Source organism: Podarcis liolepis (genome assembly GCF_965112155.1).
Source record: "Podarcis liolepis genome assembly, chromosome: 15".
Lineage (NCBI taxonomy): Eukaryota > Metazoa > Chordata > Lepidosauria > Squamata > Lacertidae > Podarcis > Podarcis liolepis.
Genome location: NC_139566.1, coordinates 24043841 through 24067779, shown reverse-complemented (window position 1 = coordinate 24067779; position 23939 = coordinate 24043841). Strand labels below are relative to the sequence as shown.

At 48.0% G+C, this 23939-nt stretch overlaps 1 protein-coding gene across 1 annotated transcript in view; it reads right to left on the bottom strand.

The window, feature by feature from the left end:
• Positions 1-1311: 1311 nt before the first annotated feature.
• The window catches only part of TBC1D10A (TBC1 domain family member 10A), a 36796-nt gene continuing 14168 nt past the window's right edge, over positions 1312-23939 (bottom strand). The window contains exons 2-9 of the mRNA XM_083478708.1: positions 16547-16646; positions 11465-11572; positions 10310-10416; positions 8710-8824; positions 7760-7825; positions 6822-7011; positions 4972-5126; positions 1312-3532 (exon numbers count right to left, since the gene is read on the bottom strand). Of these exons, the coding sequence (XP_083334834.1) occupies positions 3140-3532; positions 4972-5126; positions 6822-7011; positions 7760-7825; positions 8710-8824; positions 10310-10416; positions 11465-11572; positions 16547-16646 (1234 nt within the window). The 3' untranslated portion in view covers positions 1312-3139. The remainder of the gene's footprint in view (positions 3533-4971; positions 5127-6821; positions 7012-7759; positions 7826-8709; positions 8825-10309; positions 10417-11464; positions 11573-16546; positions 16647-23939) is intronic.

The following is a 23939-nucleotide window of genomic DNA, read 5'->3' as shown; positions in this document are numbered from 1 at the left end:
ATATATGTGCTGTGTGAAGAAGTCCTTTCTTTTGCCTGTCCTGAATCTTACAACATTCATCTTCACTGGATGGCCACAAGTTTTAGTGTTATGAGAGAGAGAAACTTTTTTCACTATCAACCCCACCCAGGGTGCGTGGAGGTAGAAAAGAGTTCTCCCTATCCAGATTCTACAGGGGCACAGGTTTTCCCTCCAAGCCCTAACTAAAGAGTTTACTGAGAGTACAAGGCAGGGGAAACCAAGGAAGAGTTTGAGCAAAACCTTTTGCTTTTTTTCTTCAACTCTGCACTCAAGATTTTGCTTGCTGCCTTGCAAAGTGCTTTCAACCAATCTAGCCAGTGGAGATGTTGCAGCGTGATGAACTGCATGGGGAACACACCCTGTCTCAAGAGTCTGTTAGCTCTACAAATGATTCCTGGTGCAGGAGTCAGACAACATTAAAAAAACACACACACAAACCAACAGAAAGCTGGTTGAGGGTGGGAAAATGATCTACTAGCATGAAATACATGTGAGTTACAGAATAGCCTATACATGTATTTAGCCAGATTCCAGGGAAAGCAGACTAAGAACTCCACCACCATCCTTTCACTCACTTCCTTAGCAGAATGTCACTTTTGACGGCCCACTGCTCTGGATTAAGGATTAAAATGCGAGTGGAATTTGGCAGACAAGGAGAAAGCAGCTCCTTTCTACCTAAACACATCACTGGAGCGTCAAAACAGATCAAAGGTGATGGGACAGAGCTTAATTTTCCCCCAAAAGTCCCATGCTCGGTCTAGACTCCAATCCAAGGTCACGTTAACATGGATGCCATAAAACGAGTAACCTGCTTTCCAATGATGACCACTAAGTCGACAAGCAGTATACATAGATCAGGGGTCAGCAAACTTTTTCAGCAGGGGGCCGGTCCACTGTCCCTCAGACTTTGTGAGGGGCCGGACTATATTCCTATGCCCCACAAATAACCCAGAGATGCACTTTAAATAATTGCACACATTCTACTCATGTAAAAACACACTGATTCCCGGACTGTCAGCAGGCCGGATTTAGAAGTCGATTGGGCCGGATCCGGCCCCCAGGCCTTAGTTTGCCTACCATGACATAGATGCTTAGGAAAGCAACACACAGGGTGGGCTTTTCTGCAGCAAAGGCCATTGAGGAGAAAATCAGAATGGAATTTATAGAAGTGGCTGCAGGCTCAGCTGCCAAAGACACTCACAAAGGCTACTTGCCAGGCTACCAAATACTCACTTCTTTAACCGCCCCCCCCCAATACCCAACAGAAAGCCACTCAGACAATGCAGACCATTTACATAATTATGGTTTTATTTTGCCTTTTGTACAAAACACTTTCAGCTAATGATTTCCCATTTTTTTAAAAAAAATGCACAAAAATAACTCCAGACCCATCAGTAATAACCGAACATTGGGGGAGAAGGAAGACAAGCCTCCACCTCCCCACCCAACCTGGACATACAACCCCCGGGGATGGGACGGTGCAGGCGAGGTCGGCTATCAGAAAAGATGGCCTCAAGTGCCACTGCGTCACCCCATCCTGACGGATCTGTGTTGAAGAAATGAAAGGGGGCCTGTGGAGAGGAGGGAGGGGCCTCTCCTTGAGCCTTCTTAATAATCTGCAGTCTCCCACTTTTTTGCTTTGGCCAGGAATTAAATTGTTGCCCACGGGAGCCTTCAAGAACAGGGAAGGTTCAACCTCAGCCTGCAAAGGGGCTAGAGAGAAAATGAACAGTGGCAGGGGTTTTGCATTTCGGAACCAACCATTCTATGAGCAGCACCATATTAGTTGGGAGGCAGGGCCACAGGCAGCAACCAATGGTCAGTCCCTTCTCTCTGGCCATTCAGGGTTCCAGCTTTAATTCCAACAACTGGGGGAGGTTGTAGGTGAAGGACCAGGACAGCCTTCTGAAGAATGAGAGGATGGGCAATGGAAGGGACTAATGCCTTGGAAACAAGCTGTCTCATTTTCCAGGGTGTCATCGGCAGAGCTGGACTGCATGTCAGCTCAAGCCAATGTTCAAAGACCCAAATCGCACACACGAAGCAGCAAAAGCTAACAGATTTCTGCAGCAGTTCCTTCTATAAAGAAAATTGGTCCAGAAGTGAATAGTGATTTCAGTACTCCCGATTCCAGCATGGAAAACCCTTTTGAGAATTTTGGTCAAGACAGCAAGGGAAGGTGAACGTGTTAGTTCTCTGACCTTCACAAGCTCTGAACCATGTACGCACAGAACAGGTCACCCGACTGTTCTGGCGTACAGGGCAGAAGACACTGGGGTAGGAGGGGAAGAGGTCGGGCCCTCCAGGAGCAGAAGGATTTTCAGATCCAGGTCAGGGCCACCAGAGTACTGGCAGGCCCCTGCAATGCTTGGGCAGTAAAAGGAATAGTTTCATCAGCTGATGTGAGGAACCCAAAGGGAAGGGAAGAAGGCCCAGAGGGGAATGTTGGGAAGGGAATGTCAAAACGATACAAGAGCACACAGCTGCTCCCATGATTGAGGTTGGAATGCAAGTCCTGTAAGAGGCAAAGTCTCGACCACAACCCTGATTGAGCGAGGAAAGAGTGACAGATGGCTAATAGGAATGGATGCAAGTCCCATCCGCCAGAACAGAGAGGGCCACCATCAGCCAGCCAACCTGGCTCCTGCCAATTCCCCACAGAACAGATACTCGCTGGGCTGTCCCCAGCACTGCCAAAGCAATGGTGGTGGGTGCATAGCAGGAATTAAACCTGTATCTATACCTGCGTGATCCTCAGAGACCAAACCCTACAGGTGTACAGCAAGGGCAGCGCCATGCCCCATCCTGTGAAGACTTCGCAACAGAAGGCAGAACAGCAGCTACTTGCTTTAGCCTTTCCCACGGAGACACAGAGGTGCACTTGTTGTGCCTCACCTCCGGGCCACTGGGGGGCACTGCTGCATACAGTTAAGATCAAGCTAGAGAGCCCCTGCAGTCCTAGCTCACCTTGAGTGCAACAACAGAAATTCTCAGAATCCCAGCTACCCACTCACCCCCACATATGGGTCGCTGGCTCCCTCTGGCTGCAGAGGCTACTAAGACAGACGGCAGAGCAGGCCGGGGGGTGGGGGTGGTCTGGAGTGTTCAGCCACCCAGTTTACAGGTAAGTGTCCTCGCTCTCCTGAGAGCTGAGGCTCTCCTTGGACTGGTGGAGGAGAGAGGACTCTGGCTCCAGCAATGTCCGAGTCCCGTTTTCTTCGGGGATGGGGCCGTTGACTGGGGTGCTCTTCCCTTGGCCGCCTCTCTTGTTCCCCTTCAGCGGTTTGGTCTTGCGGCCCTTGGGCGAAAGTGTGGTGCCGGGGGGCAGGATGATGGAGGGCGAGGGCTCCAGGGCTTTGCGGGAGTAGGGCTCGGCGTCGCTGATGGCCTTGGCACCGTGGAAGCGGGGAGGGGATTTGCATTGCAGCTCCCCGCGGGTCTCTTTCCACTTCTTCAGCTGGATCAGGTGCTCTCGCTCTATCTGACGCTCCGTCACTGGCAACTCTATGATCTAAAGGAGGACCAAACAAATACATCAATAGCCAGTTCCTCCTTGGGCATCATGCCAGAACATGGTACGGAACAGAGGAATGCCAGCACCCAAAGTTTAAGGGTATTCTGTCCCCCTCCCCAAATATCCACCAGGTTCAGCTTCTTAAACATGGAAACGCATCGATAGCCACATCTTAACTTCCATTCAATAAAAAACGAACGAATGTTGACTTCTGCTCTTAAGCTGAATTTTGAAGGGGACCAAGTGCACAGGCTTACTCAAAAGATGAAAGAGTGTCTCTCTTCTTGAACTGGGGACATATTTGTCCCATGGTTACAAGGTTAGCCGCCCCTTGCCTAGGAGAGTCACTAATATACAAGTGGCTAATCTTCGGGATACAACCCCCTGCAGAATATTGATTACACTTTGTGCTTCTTGAACAGTTAAGGCAAAAAGCAAGGCCTGCCTGTATAACACAGCACAGCGGCAACCAGGAAAGACTCTACTTTGCCCTTTTGTAAGCCAGTTATAAAAGGGCTATTCCAGCAGAGGGCAGTGTTGCCTTGAACACATCAACATCCCAACAGGAATGAAGTTTCTGCAGAGTACCCCACTGGTCTGCCTAGCCCATTACTGTCAGTTCTGGCTGGCAGCTTCTCCAAGGCATCAGGCAAGACTCTAGAAGCAGGTGTGCACAGTGAGATTGAATCTTCAGGCAGGCATGGGCTGTGTTTTATATTACTTTTACACACTCTGGGACCTTCTGCTGAAGGAATCATAGAATCGGCAGAGTTGGGAGGAACCACAAGGGTCATCTAGTCCAACCCCCCGCAAGGCAGGAATCTTTCACCCAATGTGGGGCCCGAACCCAGGACCCTGAGATTAAGGGGTCTTATGCTCTACCAGTTGATATAAACAAACAAACAAACAACAACAGGTGAGGGGTGGGCAGAAGGTAGACTTGGATCTACCTGAACATCTTGGGGTGATCTGCAGTAGATCCATAAGGATTTCCAGCTCTCAACTGTTTCAGCAGAAGCAAAACAAAAAAGTAAACAACACGCCCATGTGACACAGAATTCTACTTCACTAAGCTTGACAAAGAGTTCTGTGTAGCCTGGAAACACACACACTGCTTCAGCTGACACAGCTTGTGGTATAGTCAAATCTGGTTTTTTTGGAAAGGGAAGTAGAGTTCAAAAGCAGCACATTTGCTGTGAATCTCAGGGAAATCCAGTTTTGGTTGCACTTCTCCAGAACCACAAGTTGGGCCTTTTTGGGGAACTCTGAGCTGGTGTGGCTGCCTACTGACTTGGGGGAACCGAGGCAGTGATCAGTGCTATGAGCTGCACTGGGGAAAAGTGACTCCTTCAGTCTGATCAGGTGACCAGCTTACAGCCACGTGCAGTGAGGAAACCCACTGAACTGGCTGGGGCAAGCCCCTACTCCCATCTTACCTCTTGCACAAGGAAAGTCTCCTGCATGATCTTGGGGTTCAGGGCCCTCAGCCGTTCCATTGTCTCATACTGCCCCTGGCAGGACTTGAGCTTCTCAGAAGAGCCCAGGGTGTACTTCAGCAGCACCAGACCCACTCGGAATATAATCTTGACTCCTGGAAAAGAAGAGCAGGCTGTCAAGTTAGCCATCAATATGTGGAACAGTCATCAAGAGGCAGAATACAAGTCAACCTACCTGCCCCTCCCGATTTATTTAGAATACGGTGGTACCTCGGGTTAAGTACTTAATTTGTTCCAGAGGTCTATTCTTAACCTGAAACTGTTCTTAACCTGAAGCACCACTTTAGCTAATGGGGCCTCCTGCTGCCACTGCGCCGCTGGAGCACGATTTCTGTTCTCATCCTGAAGCAAAGTTCTTAACCTGAAGCACTATTTCTGGGTTAGCGGAGTCTGTAACCTGAAGCGTATGTAACCTGAGGTACCACTGTACTTCTGTCTTGTTTTATAACCCTGAAAACAGGCATGGAGAAGTCCCAGTGCTGGGGGCCAAATACAGCGCCCCCCGGCCTCTCCACCTGACTCTCAGGACTCGCCCCAGGTGCCACACACCCTCCCTAAACCACATTGCCTTACAGATCCTGCTGCACCTCCTCCAGGTGCTGTTGCCTGGATGGAATCCCATCTTTGAACTCTTGGCTTGTCTGGATGGGGGATGGAGAGGGGTGTCTGGAGAACTCTCTGACTTTGAGGTGTGTGCTCTATACAATGGTGAGACTCACCCACTTTTGCCTCGGGGCCCACCTGAGGTTGCACACAAGGAACTGCAGCCATCAGGCTGAAAAATGGTTCCCCACACCCCTGCCTCAGAGACAGAACTCGCCCAGGCACGGTTATGCTGGTAAAAACTGGGCCAATCTAGGCTTTTTAGTCACCTTCTTCAGCAGGAAACGCCCAATACCACCTGATCAACCTACACTCAACATGCACAGGGGTCGTCCACCTTCCCATTCTTCCTCAAGTAAGGAAGTATGGCTTTACATTTAAGAGAGCCATCAGTGTGCTGTAGTAGAAGGAAAGAGTGTTAGATTTTGAGCCAAAGGGTGTGGGTTGAAATCCCCCCGTCCTCAGCCACAAAGTCTACTGGTGATCTTGGATCTCTCTCACACAGACCCCACAGTGTGGATACAAGGATCAAACATGCTGCATATGGCTGCCATCCAGATATACACAATCTGGGAATAAAGTGCGGGCATTCCTCAATATAAAGATGCACATATGCCAATTGCCAGCAGGAGGCAGCATTTCAACACAAATGGATTCTCCCAAAGTGGACGATGAAAGTTCAACATTGAGAATGCTGCTTGCCCCACATCTGCAGGTTTAGGAGGCCCTCACGCTTATGTGACCTCCCCAAATATGGGACAACCTTCCGGGGGCCACCTTCCGGAGCTAGGCAGGGCCAGAGGCAAAAATGGGAAGAGCCTGCTCTAAAGTAGGACAAATTTGTTATCAAGGAACCTGGGAACAGTAGCCCATTCCAGAAACTTTCTCCAGTGGGCTTAAAATACAGAGACAGGGAAGCTGTGGCCTTCCAAATGCTCATGGACTCACATCAGCCCTGACCACTAGTGATGCTGGCTACTCCTGGAGTCCAGTGATATCAGGGGGGTGGGGGGCACAGATCCCCCAGACCGGGCATAAAAAGACCCCCTCTATGGTTGTGGAGCCAGAGGCAGGAGGATAAGCTGGGATTATACCTCACCCTAATGCAGCCAAGTGTGCCTCACCCCCTTGGTCTCCCCCCCTCCAGTTAGCAATGCGATTCAAGGCGCCCCAACCCAAGACGGTACCTTCGCAGAAAAACATGTCCCAGACGCGCAGCACGGAACTCCAGGGCAACGTCCTGGAGAAGGCGCACATGAACCACTCCGTCATGTACAGAATGGGGTCAATCTTCTGCTTGCTCAGATGCTTGTAGGCCACAGGGGAGACCTTGTGCAGGAGAGAGAAGAGGATCTCCCCATCCAGTTGGATGGCCTCCTGTGCATGGAGAGAGAGAGAGGGGGGGGGAAGGAACCTGGGTCAAGGGCAGGCAAAGGGGTAAGGAAAGGCCTGGGTTGTCATAGGACCACATGCTCAACTCCTGCTGGTCACATGACAGGTTGAAAGCGAAAGGAACATAGGGAGATGCCTTATGCCGAGTCAGGCCACTGGGCCCATGCTGCTCAGGGCTATTTACACCGACAGGCAGCACCTCTGTGGCATTTCAGTCTCTCCCCAAGCTCTAGAGGATTGAACCAGGGATTGTCTGCTTGCAAGGGCAATGCTCTACTACTGAGCATGCTTTTGAGGGAACTGGGTGTGGTTAGCCTGCGGAAGAGAAGACAAAGAGCTGATACAACAGCTATCTTCAAATATCTGGAGAGCTGTTGCATAGAAGATGGGAGTGAGCTGGTTTTCTGCCGCTCCAGAGCAGAGGACCCAAACTAATGGATTCAAATGACAAGAAAGGAGATTTCGACTAAGCATTAGGAAGAACTTTTGAACAGAGGTTGGATGGCCCTCTGTCAGGGATTCGTTAACTGTGCTTGCTGCATTGTGGAGGTTTCGACTTAGATTATCCTTGCAGCTTCTTCCAACTCTACAATTCTATTATTCCATGTCCCCTTCCTCCTCCCTGCTGAATTCTACAAGGGGTAACACAGACTGAAGATCGAAGAAGTTGCCATCCCTTGGACTAGCCTGCCCCCGTCAAAAGGGGCATTCGGGATTGCTCCAGTTAACTCACCAGCTTCTCACTGTAGTAGCCAGGAAGGTACTTCTCACAGATCTGCACAAGGCACCAGAACGCTTGCTGAGGGCAGGAAGGAAAAAGGAGAAAGGGCATCACTCTGCAGCACAGAACAGAGCTGATTGGAGCAACGTGCATTCAAGGTGGTCACGTGCAGACTGATTTAACCACCCCACCGCTTTCCCCATCTGTGCAGTCCCATGATGGGAGGAGCTGCAACAGAGAAAATTCCCCCTTCTGTTGCAACTATTCCTAGCTGCTTCATGCACCCCACTCACTCCCAATGCTCCCAGAGAGGCAACGCTGTAAGTGAGCAGCACACAGAGAGCAGGAAGCTGCAGCCATTGGGACAGAGCAGCTGCCTGGACATCTCCAGCTGTTTCAACTACATCGAAGCGGGGGGGGGGGGATGCACAAGGGGCTTCTTCAGTTCACCATGTGGAGCTGTGCCTGACATGCAATACCTTGTGTGGATATGGATAAGTCTGGCTAAAGATTCCCGGGAGTTTGGGGTGCAAATCCAGGGCCACAGTTACTGGGTCACAAATTGCTTTCAAAGCCAGATTCCAGATAAGAGAAGTGTGAAGTACCACTGCAGGAAGAACCGCAAGGACCATGTCATAGCACAGAGACCCCCGCCCTTTTAAGCAAATTTAAACAGACAGCACAGGATGTGTATGGGGGCTGAAACACCTTCTCTCCCCAAGTGCTGCTGACCCAAACAATCTTGGCCTGCCAGGGGGTCCAATGAGGGTCTGACCTGTGGAGCCAAAAAGATTCCCTATCCCCGTCTTAGATGGAAGCGGGAATCAACCCAACAGGTTGATTAGGTTGAACTATGAGGGGAGAACTATGAATGGCACCTCAAGCTCCTTGGAGGTAAAAGTTGGGATACAAATGTAAGAAATCAATCGGGGAACCTCTGTTCCAAGCAAAGCATCACCTACCTCCGCAGGCATGTGCATCAACAACACTGCAGCAATTGGAGCTTGGGCCTGGCAGTAACCTTCCTCTGGCCGATAGAGTGTGTAGGCCTTCAGTACCCGGAATAAGTCTTGCTGCCTGCAGGGAAAGAGCAACCCACACCAGAGGCATGAGAACTAAGGGAATGCAAAGTCTGCTGCTCATAAGTGGAGCCCTCAAGGACTCGAAATTGCACGCAAGCCAGGAGAGCGATGATGTCCACAGTAGGGACCACAGAATGAACTTCAGCTTACAGAGTCCTGGGTTAAAATCTTGCCTGTACTGCCACAAACTTCAAGCAAACTTGTCACTGCCTCTTTGCTGCTGCACCACCCCATCTGCCACACTGGGAAGGCCTATCTTGAAAGATTGTTTTAAGGCAGGGGTAGGAAACCTGTGACCCTCTTGATGTCACTGGACCATAACTCCCAGCATCTCTGACCATTGACCATGCTGGCTATGGAGAGATGGGAGCCCATGAACATCTGGAGGGCCACAGGCTCCCATGCCCTGTCCAAAGAAGGATTGCTTTTACTGAAAGGGCTCTGAGAGGTTGAAAAGCGGTGTTAAAACAAAACGTCATGTTTGGCAACTTGAAAACAATCATGCTTGTGGTTTGCTTAGTAGAATTTCCATTCCCTTGGCAGAGCCTTGGAGATTAGCTAAGCTTGGAAGTTATCAATGAAATTTCAAAGCGGTTCTCCTTGTCCCTCACCATGAGCTGAATTTCAGTTCTCCAAAGAGGGAAGGAACCTAGCGATTAGAGTTGAGACTTTGGCCCCTTGCCCTTTTCCATTACTAGCAAAAGCAGGGAGAGGGAGGTAAGAGTACAAAGTTGTGTATACGTGTTATTTGTGTGTAGTGTCGATGTGTATGTTTATGTTTTTGTGTTTGTCTAAAAAAAATGAGAAAACCCTAATAAAAATTTTTATTAAAAAAAAAAAGTACAAAGTTGTAGAACTACAACTGATGTAATCACACCAAATCATGATGCAAGCTTGCTTATTTGCCTGAGCCACGGAGGCAGCAGGATTCAGCTGCCCTTGGTGCCAAAAGGTCACCTGAAATACTGCACCAAATGCTCACAGCCCTGTGAATATCTCTAACAATAATAAAACAGATTGATGGCAGCTGATGGCTTCCATGGTCTGAAAGGAAAGTGAACTGCCTCTATTTGCCCAAGGGTATTGTTTTCTTCCCTCCCCAGGCAACCCTCCCACTCCAAAGATTTGTCAGGCATGCCCAGAACTGCATCTCTTTGTATGCCAGACGTGCCCAGGTGGTCAAGGCAACCTGAATACCTGGCAGAGAGAACTTCCTTATAGTCACTGCCCTCTGCTAATCCACTTTCCTCAGCCCCTGCCAGCAAGACAAGAGGGTCAAGTGGGGTTGCCAAAGAGATTTCAGACAATGCCAACAACGCAACGCTAGGCAACCTGCAACACACACCTAAAGAAAAGCTGGGAAGCCTGCCCAACGCTGGGGTCACCAAGCCACTGGGCGGGGAAGGTGGGTGCCCACGTGTTTGCCTTGAACAATAAGGATCAGCTGGTATTTGACAAGAGGAGAGACATTCTGGCTTACCCATGTCCTCCACGAGCAACAAACATTTCGTGGAAGGGAAACTGCCTGTGGAGATCCCGCTCGATCACATCCAGCCACTTGGGGTCTCCCGGCGCCAAATCCAGCTCCTGGGGAACAGACAGAGTAACCACTTTGTTAGCTGCGAGACTGTGATAGAAAATGAGTTGTTGGGAGAGGTTTTCCCCCAAGTATCCAAGGTGATCTCCTCTGGATTGATGCTGTTAAAGATACACCAAAGTGGATGCTTAAGAGATCCTTGTGCAGGGGGAAATAGTAAGATGGGCAACGACAAGACAGACTCTCAAATGAGGGAGTGTTGACACTGTGGGTTAAAGGTGAGGACAGCAAACACCACCTCCCTCCACGACTGAAGGAGGAAATGTACAGCTCAATAAGAACATCAGAAGAGTCAGATGGATCAGGCCAATGGTCCCTCTAGTCCGGCCTCCTGTTCTCACAGCGGCTACCCAGATGTCTGTGGGAGACCCTCAAGCAGGACCTGAACACTTTCCCCTGCTGTGGCTTCCAGGAACCGGTTTTCAGAAGCATTACTGCCTCCAACTATGAAGGCAGAGCATAGCCATTGATAGCTTTATCCTCTGTGATTGACACTAGAGGGGTTGAAGCAGAAAACACTCTAGTATCCCTGAACTAGGGTGCACATAACAGGATCAGAGAAAGCTGCCTTACAGCAGGTCAGACAATTTGTCCATCAATGGCTATCAACCCTGATGGCAGTGTTTACCTCTTGATCTTTGCGTCTGTCCATGTTTGTTCTCATTTACATATGCATGCACAATGCCACAGAGAAGGAACCCCTTTTCGTTACTTGCGCTAGAGAAATTATTCAGCACCAAAACGACATGTTCAATTTTTTGTTAAGGGTGCAATGTCCAGAGACTTGGTTACATTTTAGCGCCTTTTTGCAGACTTTGCCCTTTTAAAAAAAGTGAGTTGCCTCACAGGATCAGAGCAGGGTCCGAATTACACAAAATGTTAAATGCATCTTTACAGTCCTCCTAAGTCACATGGACTTTTCCATCTAATCAACTGAGAAGTCAGCACATCACACGGTAGCAGATGCCCTTGAATAACTCTGCACTGTAGGAATGGGGGCAGAGAGGTCGTCTTATCCCGCCTCGAGAAACGCCTTACATCAAACTTCCCGGAATTCTGCTCCAACTTGACTTTGCCTCCAGAGAGGTACTGCCAGGCCCTACCCCGCAGCGATGGTGGGATCCCCTTCTGGCATCGCAGCCGGATCTGAAAAGGCAAAAGAGTTATTGCAGAGGTGTGAGAAAGCCGTATTATACACAGCATGCAAGAATTGCACACGAACACAGAAAGCAGGATCAGGCGTCCCAATGCCTGACTGGGTTGCTTGTAGAATAAAACCCAGAAGGCAGCTGTGTGTTTAGTAGCTCACAGGCCCATACAAAGGCCCCTATCTCTTTACCATGAACTCAGGGCCCCCTCTAGACATCTGTTTTATTGTGCATTGACAGTACTGGAAAGGTGACATATGAACTTGTTCTCAATACTGCTTGCACTTACAAACACTGAGTTGGATGGACTGCTTCATTTCCAACAGTGCACATCCCGTAGCTTCCTGCTAAAACCTTGTAACTTTTCATGCCACAAAAGTTCAGAGGGGTGGCGGTCACCTACTTTCATGGAACTGCAGTGCACAAGAGAGCCCCTCCAGGCAGCAGTATTGCTGCAATGCTGGGGTTGCATAACAGAACAGCTAATAAATTGGAGCAATGTGTGGACAGTTCAGTATAAATCCACCATTAATGAACTATTATTGCATCAATGACGTGCTGCAGAATACAACTGCCACGACAACAACAACAGGACTCTACAGGAAATCTAAGCTAGTGTGACAGCAGCAGAAGCAAAAGTGGTGCTGCCAACTCTAACTATACGCTTGCATATTTTATCCGTACTGATCTAAAATGTGAATTTCTTTTGCTACTTTTCTGTGTTTGTCATTTTATTTAGGATCTTTTTAAGTTGCTGTAAATGGCTTAAGAGATTTTCTTTGATATAGGAAGCAGTGTATATCAATCCCCTATATCAAACACTATAGATTTGCATGGGGGTGGGAAGCTAAGGGGTTCCTTAGAAAAAAATCAAGGACAGACACTCCAAAACAGCAGAGCATGTTTGGATATGGATGGGGGGGGGGGCTGTGGGCAGGCAGAGAGAAAAGTCAACACGGGATGCAGTTGCATTCATGGGAAGGCGCCAGAGATTAAATGCTGGAAAACAAAGGAAATCTGAAGGTCTAGTGCAGACAGAGGAGTCAGCAGTCTAAGGCAGGGCCTGGCCACAAGAGTCCACATCGGCGAAAACCAGTTGCAGGCAGACCTTTCTCTCTCCCCACCCCACCCATCCCAGGGTCTGTGGGAAAGGCAGCTTGCACTGCTAGTGCCAAAGGCAACTTCGGATGCAAACTCCTACCTCCTGCCAGACTCTTTGATGTTGGGGTGGAGGAGGAGCCAGGGAAAGCACAGGAGAAGAAACAGACAGCCTGAAAGGGGGAAGCATTGAAAAGTTTGCAGTTGTCAGGGCCCCACAGGGAGCAAGGTTCAGCCCATTCTAGGAAAGAGCTTGAAAACACAGTCGGTAGAGGCGATGGGCTCCCTGTAGGGCTGGCACATTGACAGAGCAAGTGCTGCCAGGAATTTGCAGTCACAAAGGGAAAGGCCTCCTCTGGGACGTGCCAGGTGCAAATTCAAAAGCTGACCTGGGGAAGTGGGCAGAACTTGCCAGGGCCAAGGAGGCTTCAGAGAACCGCACAGTCCCTTTAAACCCACCACCCCGTGCCCAACAGAAGTGGGGGCAGGCGTGATTTGGCACCATTGATTCAGGTTGCAAAATCCAGCCACCTTTTGTGCTGGTGAATACAAGTTAAGTTGGGCACAAAAATGTATTTTCCATTGGAATGGTACTTGCAACATGCTTTTATTTATTCTGGTTCTCCCACCCAGCCACCCATAACCAGGGAAGTTGGCCTGACAGGTGCCCCCGAGCTACTTGCATTCTAACTCCTCTCCTTACTTAAGAGGGAAGTTGGGGAAAGGGGGTGGGGCAGGGCTGTGTCCAAGGCATAGCTGTGCCCCATATGATGAAGCATGGTGTCTGTTTCAATAGTTCCTACAAAATCCTAAGCAGCATGGGTTTTTAGGACAAAAGTTCCTAGTCTTCATGGTTGCATGGAAAACCAGGGACTTTACCAGACGAGCCTTTGGTATCCTGTAGAAGCTACTAGTTTGTGCCCTACACACTTTGACAAGGCATGTCAGACACTGATCCAGTTCACCAATCTGATTACACTTCAGTTGGGGTTTCTATCTCCGCACACTCCCACCTTTGATCTCTCCAGAAAGGCGGCGGGGGGTGGCGGTGTTGGGCTGCACCTCCAAAAAATACAACAGAGGGATTTTTGTGTAAGAAGTGATCAAAGTATTTTGGGTTAAGACAACCTGCTAGAATGTTTATGGCTACTTTCGCTACCTTCCAAACTTTGGCTCCGTGGTGAGGCCTACCCACATCAATCCCAAGTTCCTAGTTCTTCCAGTTTAAGACTGCACTCTTAAAGCCCACTCTGATCACCTCCAAGGGAGGGTCTGCAGGGGGAGCTCTAAGCCTGTCCTATGCCACAGCTGGTAGGACAGCAGGCTCAAAAGTGCCAGGGAGTGTCCCAAAATACACACACAGCAGTGCTATCCTGCTTGGTGACTTCACAGGCAGGAAGGAAACAGACAGGAGGAGTTTAACTGGATGCCGCTTGTTGAAAGCTCTGTCTCAACAAAGCTGAGCCAAGCTCCTCTCGATTAGGGAAGCAGATGGATTCCAGCTTTGCATGGGGACCGTGCAGGGAGACAGAACAATTAAAAGGCCCAGCAGGACAAAGGATCCCTGGGAATTTCTGGGTACAGAGTCACTGATCTTGGCAGGGATGGCAGATTCTGTCTGCACAAAGCAGAAGCTGTTATCATGGGATGAGCCGACAGTGTAAACAGGAAAAAAGGGGGATTCCCAGCCTGTGCATACAAGGGATTTGATGCAGGATAACAAGTCCTGTTGAGAGATCCCTGTCCACAAAGCCTGTATGTTTAAGCTGCCCCCCCCCAATGATTGGGTTGAGGAGGGGGCACTAAGACCAATAATGAAATGTTAACAGGAAATGCTTAGCCTCACCATCAAGCCACAATTATTCCTACTGTTTTTTATTTTGCTTTTTTTAAAAAAAAAATATTACTATTTGAGTCCAGAACAGGAAAAAACTTGGAAGACCTAAGAAGCACATTAGGGCCAAGCTCCGTCTGACAAGTATCTTGAATCACTGCAGGTTGCTTAATGTCACAATGGATTTGTGAGGTTTATCAATGAGTTTGCTTTACTTGGCCAAGTTGGTCAGCATACCGATTACGAGGGACTGCAGTCACTGCCATGGAAGTCAGTGAGGATTATCAACCAGTAGAGATGGCTCTATTTGGTCACCAAACCACAATTCAGAAGTCGTGCAAGTGAAGGCCCCTGACTCTCATTCTGCAGGCTAGAATTGTGAACCAGAGTTTGATCAGTGGAGGCTGGTTCACGAGGGTGAACAAAATACTGCCCCATTAACCTCAGCCAGCCCTCACCAGCTCTGCCAGCGGGTGGCAAACCTTAGCTTCAGTGTTACCTTTGCAGAACTCAGTAGGGGAGAGAATGCCATCAAAACCAGAATTAGCTGGCTCTGCTTGTCTTTGTCCCTGGCTCCCTGCCTTCTATCCTGCCAGCCACTGCAGTTTGATCATGGCTCGGATGTTTATGGTGAAGTGTGGTTTGTGCTAAAAAGAAAAAAATAGAACCCCAGAATTGTAGAGTTGGAAGAGACTTTGAGGGTCATCTTGTTCAATCCCTTGCAATGCAGGAATCTCAGCCAAATCATACATGACAGACAGCCATCAAATATCTGCTTAAAAACCTCCAAGGAAAGAGAATCCACCACCTCTCGTGGTAGTCTGTTCCACTATCAAACAGCTCTTACTGTCAGAAAGTTCTTCCTGATGTTTTTTCCTGCAATGCAAAGGGAATGTGAGGGTATAAGCTTTCAGTATGTCCCTGATCATGAGTGTTGTATCTGAACCGAACTTTGAATGAAGGACAGTATATAAATTTAATAAACAACAACAACCTAGCAGGCAGGACTTAAGCATTCTCTCCTCGTCTCCCTCTTTCATCCAGCATATGGAGCTACCTAACAGGGGTGTTTTACAAATGAGATAATCAAAGAGTGCTCTATATGTGTCATGCATTAGTAGTCCATATAGAGAATGGACAGGGGTGTGAGTTACCGATTCCGGCAAGGTTAGGAAGACTCTTGCATGCCCATGCAAGCACAAATCCAAATGTTATCATCTTGGGACAAACTGACAGTATAAAGAAGCCCACAGCGGGTTAAGTACATCCTGGGATTCCCAGCCTGTGTAAACAAAAGCTTTGATTCAGGATAATAAGCCCTGCCAAGAGGCTGACTGGAAGCCTTTCCCAGCAATCTGCGGCAAGCTTTGCAGCATGGCCAAGTCAGATCAAAGCAGAAAGGGTTTCGCTGACACACAGAGGCAGGGCAACACAAGCCCTGAGCCCTCATCACAGGGAGACATTTTGCATCAGGAAGCCTGCCTTGGGTAGAAGCATAGTTCAGGCCGCTTTGCCTGTTTGAGTGCTCAGTCTGCTCTCAATCAAGATGCTGAAATGCAAGAGGCAGAAAGGGGAAATTGTGGGAGGGCAAGGCAGTCTGATTGCCCTTCGGATGCGTCATCATGAGCCCTTGATGTGGAAGATGTTATGAAAAGCAGGATGATCTGCTGCTAAAACAGACCACCTGGGAAGGTGGAGTCCTAACCTAGAGCGCAGAAACAACACTCCCCCCCCAAAAAATATGGTGCACTGACTTTTGCATCATTCATGTGATTATCTCATGTTGCAAATTGTTTTGTTTTTTAACATTCTGGCAAAGAAAGGAAGCAAAGAGCACAGGAAACAGAGGAAAGGTAAAGTCTGTAGTGACTGGGTCACAGCATGTATCGCCCTGCCCAAGAGTGGCTCTACACATCAACTGCGGCTATAGCAGAAGACAATGTGGCACGGGAATGTTCAGCAAATGTTAAAAAACATAATACGGTGAAAGAAAGAGGAAGAGAGCAACAGCCATCACCCGACGCTTGGCCAGCGACTCACCTTTTTGTGTTTCTTTGCCATCCACTTGTCCCAGTTGTTGAGCATATCTAGCCACTTGGATTCCCTCTGCCTCAGCACCTCCAATGGCACCTCCTCCAGCCTAGGAAAATGAAAGTAACAGGCCAATTTACCCCTCTGAAGGTGATCAGTCTATCACAGTAGTGAGAAAGCTGTGGGCCTCCAGATGTGGCTGGGCTACAACTCCCAACGCCAAATGTGAGAAGCAAAACAACAACAAAACCACACCATTGCCAAACTCCCATTTTCTCTCTGATCTATTTGCAAGCCCCATCTGGAACCACCCAGTTAACAGCCACCCTTCCCAGGCTATAGGAATCACTTCCATGTCTAAAAACCTTGGGCTCTTCCAGAAGACCTGTTCATTCATCCTGATTTGGTTGCACAAAGCTTACATAGCGGTTAGACTATGTCTGGTATTTACTGAGTTTTTGCTTGGGTCCGTTTACGGGGCGGTTATGCAAAAATTAACATTCATCCCAATTTGCTGTTAATCATCCATTCGTTCCATACTTTTCAATGTCTTTCCATGTGACTTTCCAAGCTGTAAAAAGCGAATTGCATACAAGAGATTCCTCACCACTCCCCCATCCAGGTGAGACAAAAACCATGCCCTGCTAAGTTTCAAAGATGACTTACACACTCATGGTTGTAGCCAGGATTTTTGTTAGGGAAGGGCAGAACCTCAGGTATGTATTGATTTCCCCCGAAAGGGTTCTTAATGAATCACCCCTCTAGTCTAGGGAATAGACAGGGTGAAGCAGAACAATTGAGTGCCTTGTGACCCTCGACAGCCTCACTCATGTCCTTTTTAAATTTATCCCACGGATTTGAAATGTCTAAACTTGTAATGCCAATAAAGGTATTTGTATGGTATTGTATTGTATTCATTTTTATTGATGGGGGCAGCTGCCCCCCCCCCCCCGCCTCCCTTGGCTACATCCATGTACACACTGAGCTTCTTTGGATCATAATCCGCTACCTCCTGCACTTCCATCACAAAGCAAGCACCCTCTCTCAACTGTAATCCGTGAGTCACTCTGCCAATATGCAAACTGCAATATTAATATTAATAATATATTTACATGCCACCCATCTGACAGGGTTGCTACATTCTGCCAAATATTGAAGGCACACCCACCACAACAATGGGACTGCTATAATCATACTCCTCACTCCCTAGGGATTCCTGGGAATTGTAGGCTGGAGCTCAGCTTGGGAATTCTCAGCAACCTCAAACCACAATTCCCAGGATTCCTTAGGGAAAGAAAACAGATGAACCAATTGTAAGATGCTGCATTCAGCACCAGCTACAGTCCTTGGACCAACCCCAAGTGTAGCCTCCCCTGCCCCCCCACAGCACATGATAGTAATTGGCTTAGTATACATGGAAACCTGGGAGAAGGGGACCATATTATCCTGCACCTCAGGCAGCAAACAGTCTTGAGCCAGCCCCAATAAACCCCATCTGTGCAGCACAGGAGGGAGGTAGCAAAGCTGGGGCACCCCATAGGTGAGGAAAGCAACCACTGACACAGAACAGGCACCAGCTACGCAACTCCCTAGGTTCAGCAAGCACAACTAGTTACCATACAATCTGCAAATCAGGGTCAGGCAAAGTTTTCAGAAGCTGGGCCAGGGAAGCAGGAGGCATTTTTTTTAATAGAAAAAAAGGAAGTAGACAAGGCCAAACCCGCCCACATTGGAACTGAGTTGGCTGCTCCCACTTTCTCTGCCGGAAATGTGCATTTATGGAATTTCTAACGCTGAAAAGCCAAAGCCCAGTCCACTCACTTCCTCCCCCCTCCGGGCCTCTTGCAATGCAAGAAGAGTAGCAGAAGGGAGAAGCCAGCACAGGCTGCAGTCAAAAGACTGGGCAGATAGGAGTGACAGCAATGCACAGAGAATGGCTGGTGAAGGAAATTGAGCCCTAAACATCACGTCCAGCAGTTCACTGGCTTGCTTTAAGTAGGGCAAAACTCTGTCCCCAAACAATACCAAATACTGGTGTGTGTGTGTGACCCCAGTAGGATAAATCAGACCATTTTTTCCAGGTCACAAGGTCAAAAATTAAGAGGATTTTTTGGCCTGGAGAATTTTGTACAGATCCTTTCAACTAGCAGGAGCTTTTTCCAAGAGCACAATAAGGCTTGGCAGTGGTGACTGAACTCAATGCACGTCCTGTCAATGCACTATGAAATGGGGAGGGGAGATTTCAAGCACTGAACTCTCACCACTTTGTGGCTAACCTGGGGCCCTCCAGATGTCAATAGACTTCAACTCGCATGAGCAGCAGCCAGCATGTCCAATAGTAAGTCATTATGGGAATTGTTGTCCAGCGAGGGCCAAATGCCACCCTTGGTAGGAAGAAAGAAGGTGGGGAGAAAAATCTTCTTGGGGCAATGCACAGATGCGCTTGCCCATGATAAGTCTTAAGTCACCCTTTAGAGAGAATCAGCCCTAAACCACAGGTGGGGAACAAGGGCCACATTCCCTCCTAGAAAACCTTCCAAGGGCCACAGGCCAATGGGGGCAGAGCAACCAATGCAAACTTTAGCTTAGTACAGCAGGCTAGTTCCCACACACATTCACACTTCCCTCTGCATCCTCCATCCATGGAAGCAAGCAGAATCAGAGTTCAAGGACAAGCCAAGCCAAGCAAACACATTTCAAGTGTGAAGCAGAGCCAGTAAGTGGAGCAGCCTGGAAGGCCACCTTTTGTTCACAGGATTGAGGTTCTCCACCAGTGCCCTAAACCTTCTCCAGGTGCTTATTTTAAAAACACATCCTCCCCAGAACTGGAAGGGTCCCCCCCCCACATCACACAGTTTCACTCTAGATTCCATTCTGCACACCTGCAGATGCAAGACATAAGCCAAGGCCTGCCGATAAGCATGGTAATCGGGCAACAGTGCCTCGATGTATCAATAGGCAGAAGTCACCACCAAGGCCAGTTTCCCTTGAACAAGTCTCAACAAGCAGCCAATAACTGTATAATCAATAACTGTACATGGTTTATTCATTTTTTACCCTTTTGAGTCACTTGCATTCTCACAGTACTAGAGAATGTACATTTTAAACCCACTTACTCCAGCAAAGGCTTAAGGTAGGCAACAGAACTAAATGCCAAGAATTCCTTGGCTGATTGTGCTGAGATTGTGCCAAAGCACCTGGGATTTTTTTTTGGGGGGGGGGCGGGAGAGAAGAGAGAATCAGCTCTGTGCCTGGCTTAAACATGCAATTCAGCTGCGGGCACTGAGCGGTAGGGAGCCTATAATGCACTCCTTCAACACATTCTGAGCCAAGCATGAAGGAAACGGGAACCATCCACTGCAGAAAGCCTCAAACATTCTCCACAGATGGCCAGCATTGGAAGCTGCTTTACTAAGAAGTCCAGCACCATCTGGAGGGCCACAGGTTCCTCATTCTTGGTGCAAGATAAACAGGCGCTCTAATGTTTTTTCCTCCTGAATCACTTGGCTGAGGCAGTAAGGCCTGCTCATTGGAGGGGGGGTAGAGAGGAGGGGGCTAGGGATCTTTTAATCTGATGCTTGGAATGGACCCAACTGCTTGTGCTTGAGGCTCTCAGGGCTGCCTAAACAGGCCTTTGTGTACCTCTGTGAACAGGCTAGACGATTCATTAGGAGTTTGGGGGGCTGGACAAGGTCCCCTTTGTTTTCACATGGGGGCTGGAAAAAAGCCGGGATGCAGAACGGCCTCAAGAGGAAGTAAGTGCACAGCTCACTGCCAGCAGACACACCAGGTTGCCTCTCTGATGGCCTTCTGGTGCCACACACAGTAGGAATGCCACCTAGGCACATTTTGAGGCCCCGGTTCAAGTGTGCCAATGAACTCACATCAAGAACAGCCCACTAGGGCCAATCCTCTGAGTCTACAGTGATGCTAGGTGAAAGCACAGGAACATAGGATGCTGCCTTATACAGAGCCAGTACTGCCTCCACTGGCTGGCAGTATCTGCCCAGTGTTTCAGAAAGTGAATCACTCCAAGCCCTACCTAGAGATGCCAGGGATTGAACCTGGGAACTTCTGCATTAAAGCTCTACCACCACTGAGCTATGACCCTTGCCCAATCTTTCTAGGAGAGCTAGCACACAGGTGATGAGACAGGGCTGTGAGCCAGCAAAGTCAACTCAGTTCACATCTCCCTGGTGGGTTCTGTCTGGTGCCACCATTAACCACCTTTCAGTGCCAGGTAAAAAAATTTCTCCCAGGTATTTGGGGAATTACTGCAATTGTGCTTTCTATTAATGGCATGTTTTTGCTGTTGAAATCTTCCCTGTTTTTTCCCATAGGTTATTGTATGGCTCTTATTGCAACAACAGTGGTACCTCTAGACACGAACGGGATCTGTTCCGGAGCCCCGTTCGCATCTAGAGGTAAACGTAACTAGCGATGGCACATCTGCGCGCATCGCTTTTCGCTGCTTCTGCGCATGTGTGTGACATCATTTTGAGCGTCTGTGCATGCGCAAGCGATGAAAAGCGATATGCGCTCCGTTACGTCCGGGTTGCCGAGGAGCGCATCTCGAACACGCTCAACTCGAAGCATATTTAACCCGAGGTATGACTGTAACTGATTCCCCAGCCCCAATTTTATGTCAAGCTTTACGCTCCTAAAATGTTTTAAGTTGCTCAGAGACTCTCACACGCAAGCAACTAATAAACTGAATAAACATTAAACAGATAAGTGCCTCTGTCCAGTGGTTCCAGCACCACAGTCAGCAGATGGGGGCCCTTAATGAAGCAGGACTGGCTCACCACATTTTGGCGTAGGTGAAGTAATTACCAACAAAAGAGGGAGGGTGTGGGGGGGTAAGGTAATTAGGCTCTGGATTTAATGGTTTAGCTGCATGACTACCTGTTACAGACTTGCCTAAGGCAACTTGTTTTTGTCTCAGCCTCAATTGCCTTTGGCCTTTAATTTGGAGGGTGCTAGACATCATGGTTTCTGTTAGTGGGCGGGATTTGTTAGACTGCTTTTTATGTATATCAATGTTTTCAGCTTTTGTTTTGGTTTACATTGGTTTTAATGGTTCTTTATATTATATTGTATGCCATAAAAAGTGACTAGTAAGTCCAGTAAGTAATTAATAATAATGATAAACTTAATCTAGAGAAAACAGCCATGTTTTTCTTATACCTCCTGACCTAGATAGCCCCATCTTTTTAATCCAAAATGGATATAGACGATCTGCTGTGGCTATAAATCTCTCTTCCATCCACTCATTCATACACACCCCATATGGGCAAGTCAAGAAATACCACTGACTCACTCGTAAGGGATCATGAGGAGACAGTTGAATCCCCTCCAGAGAGCAAATTCACTCATCCCAACCATGGTTAAGGGGTACATCAGCAGCAACCCTAAGCACAGTTAACATCAACCAGGGTTCCTTCTTCTGAACCCTGGGCACAAAGCCTACATTCAAACTGCTATGCTTGCACCACAGAGTCACCAATGCCGATAATCCAAATCTGACTTCTTGTGTCAGATAAATCAACTGTGCTTGCCTGACCTTCCTGAGAACTTGAAGCCTGCACAGGTTGATTTAATAATACAATCTGCACCAGCTTATAAACAGTTTGGCGACACACTGCCTAGCTGCATTGGCCCTATTCCAGGCTAGATTACCGGTTTCGGGCTAGGGAGAAGGAGTAACAGACAATAATAATCTATGAATGTGGGAGAGGTTCTAGGAGCAGGAAGCCAAGCAAAGTTGCACTGACAGATGCAGTCTTAGTGCAGGAGGGTGACTGGAGGCACAGCTAACAGAACCAGCACAACTCAATTTTTCCAGGTGTTGCCGAAAAAGGAGACATAACTCTAGAAACAAGCAATGCTGCCAAACCAGACAGAAATTAAAACTGGGGGCAGCCAGGACAGCACATTCCACAGAGATCTAACTGGCTCTTTGCACAGAAGCGTGTGGCCTTGCTAAATCGAGAGTCCATGATGCAGGGGCTTCCCCCCACCCCATCAGCAGTTTAGGGGTTTCGAGAGCCAACAGGTCTATGAAATTCCTGGAAATCCAGAATGTCTAATAAAAACTGAAGCTAGAGTGATAAGCTAGGCAGCTTTCATCCAAGACTTGCCCATTTTATTCCCCAGTGGAAAACTGCTTCAGTTTCTGTTAGACCTGCTGGGTTTCTGTCAACTCAGAATTCCCCGTTTGCTCTTCAACTCCCGGCTGCTGATGGAAAAGCCAACATTACACCTACGTATGGGGTAAGAAATTTGGGTTGGTATGAATCAGAAAGTGAACCCTCCTAATTCATACTTGCTGAAACAATATGCAAACTTTAAAGCAGCCACCCTTCAAAACTCACATTTCTCTAAATTTTGCAATGCAGTTCTCAAACAAAACAAAAAAATACAAAAGTACAAATATTAGGGGAAAGCATACATAAAATGCACGTATTAGTAGAAAACCTAGCAAAAGGCATTTAATATAAGGCAAAACTGCTAACAAAAAAAGCATTATCAGGAGATTGTACACAGTAACGGGCTGATGAATTTTTGTGAGAACTTTTTATACAGTCGTACCTTGGAAGCCGAACATCTTGGCTCCCGAAAGTGAGTGTTCCGATTTTCGGAAGCCGAACATCTGGCACGGCTTCTGATTGGCTGCAGGACGCTCCTGCCGTCAACTGGAAGCCGCATTTTGGTTCTCGAATGATTCCAGGAGTCAAACGGACTCCCGGAATGCATTCTGTTCGAGAACTGAGGTACGACTGTATTTTAAAAAATCAGAAACTGATGGAGAAATGTAGAGAACAGAACCTTTAGGGATGGGGAAATGAGAAAGTGAAATTGACAAATTCATCCATCCCTAGTTACACCCAGCTTCTACCTACATAAAGAATTGACTTCCATAAAAAACAGGCCCAAATATGAAAATCTCTACAAAGCACTTCTGGAAAGATGCTCAGGCTCCAACTTTGGCAAACCTCCAAGGAAGAGCAGTAGCCACAAGATCTATTTATTTATTGGATGTGGTTTAAAACTCCACCTCTCCGAGTGCTCAAAACTGCTTATTAACAAAAATACACATTAATTCTATAACCAAACCATTCTGGGAACACCCACACACAGCTGCAGCAGTATTTTATTTAGACATTGGACTGAGTCAAGGATTCTGACTCCGCTCTTAACTGGGGCTGGGGAGGGAGAAAGGGGACTCCGAGAGCAGTTTACAAATATCAATCCCACCAACAGTTAGCGCCCTCAATATTACGGTCTAAGAGACACAACACAAAAGGGGAAAGTGGCAGGAAGGGAAAAAGAGAGAGATGAAAATCAGCTCAAACAGTTCTGTCATTCCACCAATCCTTACTTAGCAGAAGCCTTGAAAAAT